The 12,873-nt window shown below is 49.7% G+C and overlaps 1 protein-coding gene across 1 annotated transcript in view; it reads left to right on the top strand.

Moving 5' to 3' along the window:
• The first annotated feature begins 682 nt into the window (after positions 1-682).
• FGF18 (fibroblast growth factor 18) overlaps positions 683-12,873 on the top strand; it is a 68,280-nt gene continuing 56,089 nt past the window's right edge. Inside the window, exons 1-2 of the mRNA XM_008498725.2 lie at positions 683-840; positions 1,168-1,204. Coding sequence (XP_008496947.1) covers positions 809-840; positions 1,168-1,204 — 69 coding nt within the window. The 5' untranslated portion in view covers positions 683-808. The remainder of the gene's footprint in view (positions 841-1,167; positions 1,205-12,873) is intronic.

Here is a 12,873-nt window from a genome sequence, read left to right as displayed (position 1 = left end):
CTCCTGCCCGCCCGGAGGTAAGAGCTCACCGGGCCGAGCCCTCCGGCTCCAGCCTCGGTCAGCGCGGAGGGACCTAACACAGGCAGGGGCGCGGAGCGGGGCGGCGGGTCTGGGGGGGTGTGTGTGCTCCCCGACGGGGCGGGCCAGCAGCGGCACTGTCCGCTCCGTCGGGCCGGGCGCCGAGGGGCCCCGCTGCACCCCCGCTAGCTCCCCCTCACCTTTATTTTTTTTTTTAATAATAATAATAATAATAAAATTAAAAAAAAAATACTTTCCTCGCCGCCCCTGCCCTCCCGGGCGGGCTGCGCGGGCGGTGCCCCATCCACACAGGCGGTGCCCCCTCCACGCAGGCGGTGCCAGCCCGCGGGGGCTGCCCGGGTGGGTCCCGCCTCCCGCTCCGCGCCCTGCGCATCGCCATGCCGCCGGAGCGGATCGGGGCGCGGAGCGCGCGCGGGGCCGCCGGGAGGCTTTATCCGCCTCGCAGGGCTGGCCCGGGGGAGCGGCGGGGGGGCACTTGCTGATGATCGGAAGTTACTGACAATAAGCACCTTCATCCCCCCCAAAGGCGGAGAGAGAGAGAGGGAGAGGAGGAGGAGAGACAGGGGGAGAGGAGAGCTGATGCCTAAGCGAGTCACTCGGCGGAGGCAAAGCGGGCGGTACCACAACTTCTCGGCGGAGCGGAGCGGCGCGGAGCGGCGCGGAAGGGAGCGGAGCTCTCCAGCCGGATCGCTCCCATGTCAGGGAGGCGGTGGGGGACTGCACTCCGCTAGCGTGAAGCCACCGGCCTCCCCCCTCACCTCGCCCAGCGATGTATTCACTGCTCTCAGCCTGCACTTGCCTGTAAGGATTACGGCATGTTTTTCAGTATTTTTAAAATTTTTTTTTTTTTTTTTACATTTTTATATCGTTTTTCTTAAAAAACCAAAACCAACCAAACAAAAAAAGCAAAAACCAAAACAAAAACCAACAACTTTCATTTTTGAGGCTCCGGCTACGTTTTCATTGCAGCCAGGTGGTAATGGGGATCCGAGCCTTCTTACAAGCAGAGCATCGCTCTGCGCCCTTTAAAAAATTACAAACAAAAACAAAACAAAGAAAAAAAAATCAACTTTAACCGTTTTACAGCCTCATTTGATCTTTTGTTGCTTTTTTTTTTCTCCTCTCCAGATGTTTACATTTCCTGCTGCTGTGCTTTCAGGTACAGGTACGTGTCCTTTCTGTCCTCTTTGACTTTTGGATATAAAATAGAAACAAAGGCGGCGTGCTGACCTCGGAGTGCCAGGCAGTTTTGGCTAGGGCTTTCACTTTTTTCCCCTCTAGGTTTTTTGGTTTTTTTCTTATAGACGTATTAAACTGATCGCTGCGCCAGATGCTGGAGTGTCACAGGCCCTGGGAAGGGGCTGCTCTTCCACTAAGCTCCTTTTTGGTGGCCGCTGGTGCCGGCTCCGCCGCCCGGAGCGGGCTGGGGCGCGGGCGCTGCGCCGGTAGCGGGATCCTCTGGAGTGCATTAGCCTGGCTAATGATGTGAGAGGGAGTGCTGGACTCTCCTCCTTGCACAATGTTGATTGATGCACTTGCCTTGGAAGAGCAGGCGCTCCTCTTAGCCCTCTTTTTTTTTTTTTTTTTTTTTTTTTTTTCCTCTTTTCTCCCCCTCCCTCCGAGGGAACTTACTCCCAAAAACTGATACTTTGAAAAACATGAGTTCCCCGAGCCAGGAGAACGAGGCTGTCTGCTCCCTCCCTATTATTCAGTAGAATGCCGTCCAAGTCAGATCCTGCCTTTGATCCTGCCTCGGCAGGAATGAAGCCGTTGGAAGAACACCCCGAGCGGTGAGGCTCTGCAGCCCGGGTGCCCACGGGATGGGGACGGTGGCTGGGGATACCAGCCCCCTGACAGACAACCCTGGGTCCATGCATCTCCCTGTATTGTGGATTTTAGCTGGGCATTCCAGAGCAGACCCACCTGCAGGGCCAGGCAGAGCAGGTGGCTCCAGCCCACTGTTCCACTGGGGTTGGGGACCATTCATGCCACCCTCTTGGCCTCGCGTGGTGCTTTGGCTGGGATTGCACCTGCTTGTCCTCTCACTGATACCTGACAGCAGTGAGAGATGGGTCATGATAAGCCCAGCCTTGGAGAGGTCCCTCTGGCCAAGTTAAATCCCAAACCAGCCCCTTTCCCTGCTCCTTCACCCTAAAAAATTCCCAGTCATGGCGCTTTTTTTCCCCCTCACCCCCTCTGAAAACTGCATCTTGAACCTAACACCAGCAGAGCCTCCCCTCAAAGGAGCAGCCTCCTCATCAGGAGAGGGATCCACAGCTGCAAATTACCCCATGGTTGGAAGGTGTTTGCTGGATGTCTCCAATGTGTTTTGGTTTTTTTTCCTTTTTTTTTCAAGCCCAAGGAATATCAGGCTGCTCAGGGCTCGCAGCGACAGCACCCACTGCAGCGGGGACACATTTTTTTGTGCTTGTGCGGTAACTGAAGTTAATCAGCCCTCCACCCCCCCTCCCTTCCCCTCCCGTTGGTGCTTTTAGTGAATCAGAAAAAGTTTGGCTGGCTGCCTGGAAAGCACTTGCTAAAATCTGATCTCTTACTTCAGCAGCCTTAAAACTTGGGAAGTTATTGGCATTTATACAGTTGGAGCTCGCAGGCTTCCAAAGCAATAAAATAATAATAAAAAACCAAAAAAAAAGAAAAAAAAAAGAAAAAAGGAAAAAAAAAGCAAAGCTCTATGCTCTGGTGCTATTAGAACCATACTTTTCTCCATTTCGCGCTGATTTTGCAGCATTTTGTGAACTTGAGGCTGGCCCTCACTGTGGATGGGCGCTGAGGAGGTGTCCTGGGCCATGGCTGGAGGGGCGTCGAATGTCCCTGGGTGTTACTCCAAGAGGCGAGCTCTCCCCATGATGAGCTTTGGGAGCCAAAACATTAGATTAGTCATACTCAAGGGCCTTCGAGTGAGTGCTTACAGTATTAATGGTAGATGAAAAGATGTGAATGCTGTAAGTTTTTATTGTCCATTTTGTTACACTTTCTTTCTGGATTTATTCACGGGATTACATGTTTTGAGCCTGAATGGGAGCAAGGGATTATAGGATTTCTTTTATTATGATCAGTTTGGGTAGGAGTTAGCCTTTGGTGAACCAGAGTAAATTAATGCATCACTTAGGTTTAATATTTATTTAGGCTAAAGGAAGTTGTTTAGTTTTGCTTAAAAGGCTCTGTGTTGCATTGGGGAGATTCAGGAGCACCTGAAATGGATTATATTCTAAGGCCACCTTTTGCCCTCCCATGCAAGACATGATCCACAGGTCATCCAATGTATTAGTCTTACAATTACTCTCATCTGCTGCCAACTGTTACCCTGTGCTCTGCCTGTGAAGGTAAAAATCCCTCCAGCATGCTTTGAGGTTGGAAGTATTTTCAGGCAAAATATCATGGCTCAGGTCTTTGTTACTCATGTACAAAGATGAGGACATGCTGATGTGCAAGCTGCCTGCTGTTAGGTGGTGTGGCAGCTCAGCTGCTGGATAAAAGCTTTCTCCTAGGCCCCATTCCTCCCTCTGCAGCCACCTGTGTGTGACCACCTCAGGTGTAGCATCAACTGTGAGGCAGGTTGTGGCAGCACTTGGAGGGGTGTTTCCCAGCCTGAACCATGGGGTTGTGAGAGGAATGTTGAGTTTTCAGGAGCAGGATTTAGACTCCCAAACGAGTTGGACTCTGGAGCTTCAGGTGACATTTCTAACAAGGAACACCAGGGAATAATACATGGTGGGTCAGAGGGGAGCACTGCTGAGGTGCAGGCAATGGGTGATGGTGGCTGCCAACTAGCATGGCCATAAGAGCAACCCTGAACCTTGCAGGACTGTGAGGAGGACAGCTTGTTCTCCTGTCCCTTCCCTTGTGGCAGCAATGTCCCCATCTTGTTTTCTTCTCTTGAATTTTGGGAAGTTCCTCAGCTGCTTGGGGTTGCTGTAGTCCCAAAGGCAGCCAGGGACATTAGATATCCTTGGAGACAGTGGAGAGATTAATTTATTTATGCAGGTTGTTCTTAGGGATGCCCTTTCACTGCTGATTATTAAACTCTCCTTTGTTCCTTACCTTTAGCATCCTCCAACTTGATTGTTCTGCTGCCTTTTCACACTTGCAGGAGCAATTTGTCCCCTGTGTGTTAGAGCAGTTTTGGGTTTGGCTTTGGAGTCAGTCTTCACATGGACAAGAAACCTCAGGAACATTTTGTGTGGATAGAGTGGATCTCCCATGCTGTGCCAGCTTTGGTGTTCCTGGTGGCCCTTAGGACATGGAGGTCAGGGACATGAGACCTTAGGAGCTCAGAGGTCCTCTTTTACCAGAGCAGATGAGGGCTAGAGGTAGCTCTGGTGTAGTCAGAGCAGTAGCATGCAAGGTTTGGGCTGCTGCCCTGGTTTGCAAGAATTTCCAGCTCTTCTGCTCCTGGGCCACCTCCAGCGCATTGTCAGCTGGAGTGACAGCGTTGCTGGGGAGTGGAGGGGAATGCTGCCTCCATCTCTTCCCTGCCCTGATACATAAACCTCAGCATGTTCTTCTACACAAAGTGCATCTCTCTTAGATAAAGAAGAGGTCCCTGGTAGGGCCAAATCCTTTGCTTTTTTGGCCCTTGTAGGTTAAGATCCAGCTTTGGAATCTGATCCAGAAGCAAAGAGGAGGTCAGAGGAGCACGCTAGGCAGCACCGGGCTATTTTCACATATGCTGGTGTTGTGTAAGAGGAAGGCAGCCACACGCCATGCCAATAGCAACTTATGTTTCTCCTAAGTTCCTGTGCAGCACAGAAAGTTATTGTTTGAGGCTTTGTAAATTGAGACACAGAAGAGTGTTGCTTCCATGTGTTCAGTGAGCCAGATCCTGTGGTCTGGTGAAGCTGCGTGCAGCATGTCAGAGGTGTGAGCCTGCTGAGCAGCTCCCAACCTTCTCCCTGTCTGCTCCCTCCACAGCCATCCTTCCTGGGGACACTCAGACATGAGTGCCTCTGAATGGTACCAGGGACACTTTTCTGGACAAGCCAGGTCCTTGTCACAACCTGGCCAACTTGCCTTGCCATGGGGCTCCTGGCTGCAGGTGTGATGTGATGTTGGGGCCAGGAGCCCTGCTCACCCTTCCCTCCTGGTGACAGCTAAGGCTGCTGACTCACAGGTTGTAGAAATGATGGTATGAAGGACAAAATATGGCAAAGAAGGTCAGTGAAACTCTGGGAAGTTGACTTTTCTGACCCCAGCCAACTCTTAATTATTAGCCATTGAGAAGACAAGAGAAACTGCATAAGCAAACCCTGATTTAATTAGAGGAGGAGCTCAGTGGTGTTGATGAAGGGCATGATCCCATCACAGGCTGGATTTAATGAGATGGCAAATGGCTCTGTGTCTGTGCCACTGATAGATTTGTTATGGAGGGTGTAGTGCCTGCTCGTGTGGCTCTGCTGGTCTGTGACCCACAGGATTCAGTTGCATATTAAATAATTTTTTACTGTCTAAAATCCCTGGCTCTCCAGGAATGACCCTACTGTTTCCCACAAGGGATTTTATTTTTCCCCTGCTGACTCGTTGCACCAGTCTACCATGTGTTATGTCCTGAAGCTGCCCCTCACACCCTGCTCCTGGTTCCTGGTCTTTGGAGATCTCAGGCTTGTGGAAGAAGAGGATAAACCTTGGAGCAGTACCTGGGCTGGGGAAGCATAGCCCTGCTGAGTGGCAGAAGCCTGTTGAAACCTCTGATTCTCCCTTGGGAGAAATGAGATGAGATTAGCTTGGCTTGAGTGCAGATGCAGCTGCCTTTGCTTCTCACCACCCCCAGCCCATCAGTGTACTGGGACAGGTCTTCTGCCAGAAGACCCCTCAAATACATGCTTAGCAGGAAGGTTTGCAAGGAACAGAGCTGGTTTCCTGGTTCCCATCTCAGGGAGGCAGAAAGAAACATGAACTCCATCAGTGTTTTGGGACTTGGTGTTTTCTGGATGTGTTGTGGCCATGGGCAGCATAGCAGGGCTTCTGTTCAGAGTCTTTGATCCACACCCTTGCCAGTGTTGCAGTTTGGATTTCCAGAGCTCTAGAGATGTGCAAGGTGCTCCAGAGAAATAGAGAAAGATTTTTCTGTTGCTAAGTAGAGTTTGTAGAATGATACAGTAGGTGTGAGGTTCAGATTTCCTCTGAGACAGCTGGACCCAACCTGGTTGTTACATTTAAATCATGTTGTACCTTCCTTATTGCACTCAGCAGAGACAGGACTAGACAGAGGCAAGCAGTGCCAGGTTTGGAGCAGTGCTGGGTTTCCAGGAGGGGTGCCCTCTCAGCCCCCTTGGTGTTTTCTGCTTGTGGAGCAGCTTGGTTGTAGTCTGCTGAGGCAGGAAAGCAAAGAGCAGAATGGGTGAAGGGCGATGCTTCCCAAGCACTTCAGGGGTCTTTGGGATGGGCTGATGCAGACAATGTAAGTTCTGTGGTGGTGGTGAGATGAGGGGACCACCATGGGCTTTCTGGGGCTCAGGTAGGATGAACAGCATTGGGGGACCCAGGTGGCCACTCAGAAGATTTGATTTTGCTGTAAGCTGATAGCACTGAGCTGAGCAGAAGGGCGAACGGATATCTGCCTCCACTGTGGGAGGCTGAGCTGGAGAGAAACACTCCCCTGGGGCTGAAAAATCATTTTTGTGGATCTATAAAGCTACTTCCCAGATCCTTAGGAGTGTATTTATGGGTCTCTTCCATTCCGTAGAATCTCAGAAAACCCCTCTCCTGTTCTTTCCTCTCCACCTTTCCTGAGCAATGTCTGCTTTTGCTTTGATTTTCCCCAGATAAAGACACTTCAGGTATCAGTTGTGATAAAAGCAGGTGAAAAATGGCTTCATGGAGGAATGTGATTTTAAAAAGAAAAAAAAAAAAAGAAAAAAGAAAAAAAAGAAAAAAAGAAAAAAAGAGGCTGCTGGTGGTGCCTGGGCAGGGGGACATGAGGATGGACAGCTGCTAGCAGGGTCTTCGAGGGTCTGTACAAACTGCTGGGGTCCAAGGCAGGCTGGGGCAGGTGACTCCATGTCTGGTGGGAGTCCTGGGCCACAAAGAAGCACCTCGGAACCTTCCTGCCAGTCAGCCCTGCACATGGCCCCTGTGCTGCAAGGTCTGACCTTCCTCTGCTCTGCTGCTGAGACCAGGGAGGCTTTCACGTGGGAATCTGTGGCCTCAACAGGTCTAAGCCTTTCTTTTTTTTTTCTTTCTTTCCTTCCCTTGTTTTTTGTGTCTTGGTCACCTGCTGGGTCATAACAGCAGGTACAAGCAGAATTAGGCAGAGCCATGGGTTACGCTGTGTACCTGGTATGTTGCTTCTGTGTTCTGGTACCTCTCCAGATGTCCATAGAGGATTAGGCATCCAGCAGAGCAGCTGGAGGAAAGTAAGAAGGGAAAAAAAAATCTAATAGAAAAGACTGTCTGGCTCTGCCGAAGTATTTTCCTATTGGCATTCAGCAGCCTCGCCATAGCATGAAGAGAAAGAAAGGGGAACAGAGCGAGGAAGGAGGAGGCTCAGCCTGTCATGGTCTGCGTGTTTCCCTTTGTGCGAGCTCCTGGCCGTACCGGGGCTGGGGTGGGGGGGAGCTCTCTGCCAATCTTCCCTCGGCCAGGGGCAGGCCGGGGGGTTCCTGTCCCGGCACTGTGCTCACCGCCTTGCTTTGACACGGGGCTGGGCTTTGACACCTCCCTGCCTATTTTGCCCACACAGCTAGCTGGATTTCAAGATAAATCACAGGGCTTTCCACCTAGTGTCAGCACATCCTCCCCGGCACAGCACCATCCCTTTGCCAGGCTACGCTTGTGCCCCGCGGTTATTTGCTTTATTCTGCTGCAGCTGGTGGAGAAGGGGTAGTGCTGCTGGGAAGTATGAAATGCCTTTGACATACTGACCTTAGAGTGTGCTGTAACAGGGTCTAACAGTATCCTCCTGCTTGGTGTGGCGCTGCTCCTCAGAGCCATAGCTGTGTGCTTGTCCATCAAGGCCACTTGTGAAGCCAGCTCAGCTGAACTTGTCTTTGTAAGCAAGATGGGAGGAAAGGGGGGAGATTGGAGGCTGTGGTGATGGGTAACTGCAGCCCCTGCCTTGGGGAGTGGCTGAAATGGAATAAAAAACAGGGAAGAACCCATGAGGTCTTCCTCTCTGTCATATGGCCCTTGGTCTCACCCCATGTGAAGATGGGAGGTGGGGCAGTGCCTTCTGGGGATCCTGGGGGGCTGGGGCTTGTCCCTTCTGAGCAGTGGCTGAGCTGAGGGGCTGGATCCTGCCAGTAATGGGGACACACACACACACCAAGGGGCTGCTGTCAGTCCTCTCTTAATGTTTTATAACCCAAATCACATTAAGACTGGTGAACCCTAAACCTTGCTGAAGGTCCCAGGGAACTGCAAAGTGCATGGCAGCAAACACCAGAATGCAAATTAAGAGTGGATTGCTCTACCTACAAGGTATTTCCAGCACTCCTTATTCATCCTAGTGCCTCTTTTTCTCTTGCTACATATTTCAGATCCTTTTCTTTCCTTTCCTGCTGAACTACTATCCTTGGCATCATTTTTAAGGACAGCTTGTTAAAAAGCTGTTGTATCATTTGGAATACACTGAACTAGGCTTCTGCAGCAATCCAGAATTAACAGAAAAATTCAGGGAGTGGGGATGAGCCTGGGAAATAATTGAACTTGCAACATGCATGCTGGGTGACCATGGTCTTGACTGGTGGAATATGAAGCCCTAGAAATACAAACTAGAGAATGGGATGAAAAATAATACCGGTAGAAAGACATTTTGCTGCTTCTCTGTCTCTGTTTGAAGAGTGGGATTCTCGGGGATGCTGGCACGGCACTGGCTGTGGGTTCCCACACACATTGGTGGGGCTGGGGTGATCTCCTTCCCTGCAAACCCTGGGCACCTTGCTCTCTGTGCTGCCCCATGGGCTTCTCCTCTCCAATTGTCAGACACCAGCCTGAACTGATGCTAATATTTATTTTCCCAAGTTGGATTCAAATGTACAATTTAACTCAATTATACCAATGTGCAACCTAACAGTGTGTGGGATGAGTGCTCCCAACTGTGAATCCCAACTCTAAAATTAAAACTGATTTTGACCTCCATAAGCTTCCAGGCCGTAAGGTTATGCTCCTGCATGAGCAGCATCAGTCCCTGAACGTGAGGCTGTACTGTAAGGCTGCATGGTGTACTGCTGTATTGATTGGCTGTAAAATAAATTATGATGTATGTCGCGCAGGTTTCTGACCCTGTGGTCACGACCTTGCAGTGATTGGGGAGACTTCCAACCAGCTGAGATCAGAATAGCAAACAGCCCCCCAGCAATCAATAGAAAAACCAGCAGCTCTGATTCTCGGGGCATTTTACAGGAATACTGTTTGGTGCTGCCTGCATGGTGGCATTTTTATCCCAGGGAGCAGGCAGTTCTGCAAACTTCACCTAAAATGAGATGGGAAGTTGGGTGTTGTGCTGTGGGACACTCCAGCCTCACTGAGGGACAGGGAGGGATGTGGTACTGAAGGGAACCTGCATGTTCCTACAGCAGAGTTTTCAGTGGACAGCAAGGTTGGTCCATCCTAGCTTGGAAGGGAGGAGTGAGGGCAGCTCTGACAGGCACCAGAGGGTCCACTCTGCATGTGTGTGTTTTGTATTCAAGCAAAGCTCATCCAGTTCCAACCCCCTGCCATGGGCAGGGACACCTCCCACCAGCCCAGGTTTCTCCAAGCCCCATCCAACCCATCCTTCCTTGACACTTCCAGGGCTGAGGTAGACAACCTGGACCAGTCTCACCCCCCTCACACCGAAGGATTTCTTCCAGGTTATCCCAGCCCCAAGGAAGAAACTCTTCTGACTTGCAAGCCAAACTGACCATTAGTTATTTCTGTTGCTTTGCAGGGATGCTTTCTGACAGATGTGCTGATGCCTGCAGGCACAGATGTGGCAACTGATGTGTGTGCTCCAGTGTTTTGCTGGGTTTGCAGAGGTGCAGCTGAGCCACCAAAACCCTAGCAGGGTAGGGGACAGGATGGGACTGTCCCCAGGGCACCCTGAGAATATCATCCTGTCTCCTGACCCTGGAAGTGTGAACATCACTGAGGTGCCTCTGAGGCCTGGGTGGGCCAGGCTGCCCTCATTGGTTTGGAGAGGGAGCAGATAAATGGGAACAGTCTGCCAGAGAGGCAGCAAGCTTGCTTTTCTGCTGTTGGTGTTGAAATAGCAGGCAACTAAAATTCAGTTGCTGTTTGAATTGAGCAAAGATGAAAACTGAATATTTGCTCAGCTTCCATTTCTTTCTGGGAGCCTAATTTCTCCAGCATGCACCATCACTGTGTGTGCCAGGAAGCTGAACACCACCAGGTTCAGTCAGGAGGTGCCACTTCTAAAGCAAATCTGGTCTCACTCTGACACGGGGCCAGCAAGGCTGAGCTGGCAGAGCTGCTCTGTCAGCTGGATGGCAGTCCCAGGGAAGTGGGGAGCTATAGGCATTCCCAGACCAAACAGGGAACTGTTGATCCTGTTTCCTGGGCACCCCGAGGGATCTGGCTGCTCCTGCAGGTCCCTTTGCAGAAGGATGCTTGGAGAGCAGGGGGAATGGGATGTCTGGATGGAGGTACACTGCTGCTGGCACCAGGATGAACTTGTGGTTCTAAGAAAGGGCTCTTGGGGAATCTCCAAGTCATAAAGTCTCCTCTCTGTGTATGCCTATTGCTGGCCAAAATTTCCTCTCAACAGCACTCTGGTGGCTGGTGATGGAGGCAGCACAGGATGTTGGCCTTTCCCTGATACCCACCAGCTGTGCAGGGACACAGCAGCCCAAACCTCAGAAGGTGCCTTTGTGATTGTAACACCTCTTTTTCTTTTTTTCCCCCCATTTAAAATATTTTAAAAAATAATTTTCCCAAAATGTTGACAGTTGTTCCCTGAAAATGGGATACCAATAATCTAAATGAAAACCAAAACAACTTTTCCCTACAATGCAGAAAGGTAAGAAGTCCTATATCACAGAATCAGATGGGTTGGATAGGACCTCTGAGATCATCAAGTCCAATCCTTGATCCACTACCACCGTGGTTACCAGACCACAGCACTGAGTGCCACATATGCCCATCTCTTGCAGAGTAAAGGTTTCTGAGCAGGGGCACAGCTAATAGAGATCTACTAGAAAACAAACCTAACTTTTAATTTCTGGCCCTGAGCTCATATGTTTGCTATATCTGATCCTGCAGGCAGATTGGCAGTTTGGTTTGGATTACATTCAACACATGGTTTATGCCATAATTTTGATAAGGCTCAATATTAATCTTAGGATTTTTTTCTTCCCTGTGTGATATTTAGTACATAAGGAGCAGAATTGTCTGTTCCTAGGAATATTTTATGTGTGAAACCACTGAGGAATTCATTTCTGGAGAGGAGATGAAATAACTGATTTTAAAAACTCTCAAGATCCACCCAAAAATTGAAATCTGTGAACTGCAGGTAGTAAGCTTGGCATGACCCAGGCATGATCTAATTTATGAACTGGTTTGAAGAGTGTTTTCTTTAAAGATCTTTGCAAAGTCAGCTCACACAGAGGGACCGGAGCAGGGAATGAAGAACACCACCATTTACACCTGTAAGTGCTTGTGAGCTCAGGTTTCTTCATGGGAATAACAGGCATTGCCACTTCCCACTGTTCACTGGTTCCTTGGATGACCTCCTGCAGTATTTTCCAAAGGAGGGCTTTTAGGTGCATTGGCCCATTAGGTACAAATAGATTTTTATTTGTATTGCATATAATTATTAAATTTATAAGATGGCTTTACTCACTAAAGCTGGAGTCTTTTGTCATTGCTCTGTTTGCTAGACAGAAAGTGGGAACAAAAGGCAGAAGCACTGGAAATGGGGAGGAACAAAGGGGAGGAGAGAAGAGGCAAAGGAGGTATTGCTTGTTGCTTTTGGATTTGGTGGCTCAGTGGTTGTGTGCCTGCAGAGCTTTGAGTCCATCCTCACTGCAGGATGCAGCAATTTGTTGCGAGTAGTTTGTGGGCCACTTCCACCTCTGATGTGGTGGTTGTTTAACAGGGATGAAGTTGGTCCCAAAGTTTGTCTCTGGTGCTTGGAGATCATCGGTGGTGGCAGGAGCCATCAGTTGGTTGTAAGGTGCTGAAACTGGGCACTGGAAAAGCTCTGACTGCATGGTGATGCTGAAAGCAACTCAGATCCTTATCCCAAATGTATATTAATTTTAAAAAAAAAGAGAAAAATTAAATTAATATATTTGGAGATGAGCATTGCCTGGCTCATTGCCTGGCATACATCTGAAGCAGCAGCCAGCAAGGTGCTTAGGTGAGTAGCTCTGAGTGACTGAGCTCCAGGGGCATGTGTCCCAGGGGCAAGTCCTTGCTTCTCAGCAAGACAGTGCCAGTTCCCTATATCCATCTAGTTCCCTACATCCATCTGTGTTGGGTGAGCCATCCACAAATGGAAAATGTGTTTGCACAATTAGCATGGCCCCTTCCTTCCCTGGGAACAGAATGGTTTATTGATTTCTTTGGCCTGCTTGCCCCCACCTATTCAGCAATAATGACCCTTCCACCCCAACCCTAAATCATTCTGGCCTGCCTTGCCTGTAAGCCCTCTAATCTTTTTGGGTTGTTGTTGGTATTTATGCTCAGGGAGGTTTATGATCTGTCGGTGCTGGCTGCTGAAATGCTTTATTTATCCATACGCTGGGCCACACAGGGAGTGTCCTTATTCTGGTATCATATTCAGGATGCTGTAGTTAAGGTTTGTGTCAGCACTTCCATGCACAAACCTTGTTATTCAGGGGTTTTGCAATTCCGTGGAAAAGAAAACCAATGACC

This window comes from Calypte anna, chromosome 13, assembly GCF_003957555.1.
Source record: "Calypte anna isolate BGI_N300 chromosome 13, bCalAnn1_v1.p, whole genome shotgun sequence".
NCBI lineage: Eukaryota > Metazoa > Chordata > Aves > Apodiformes > Trochilidae > Calypte > Calypte anna.
This window is presented reverse-complemented; position numbering and strand designations above follow the sequence as displayed.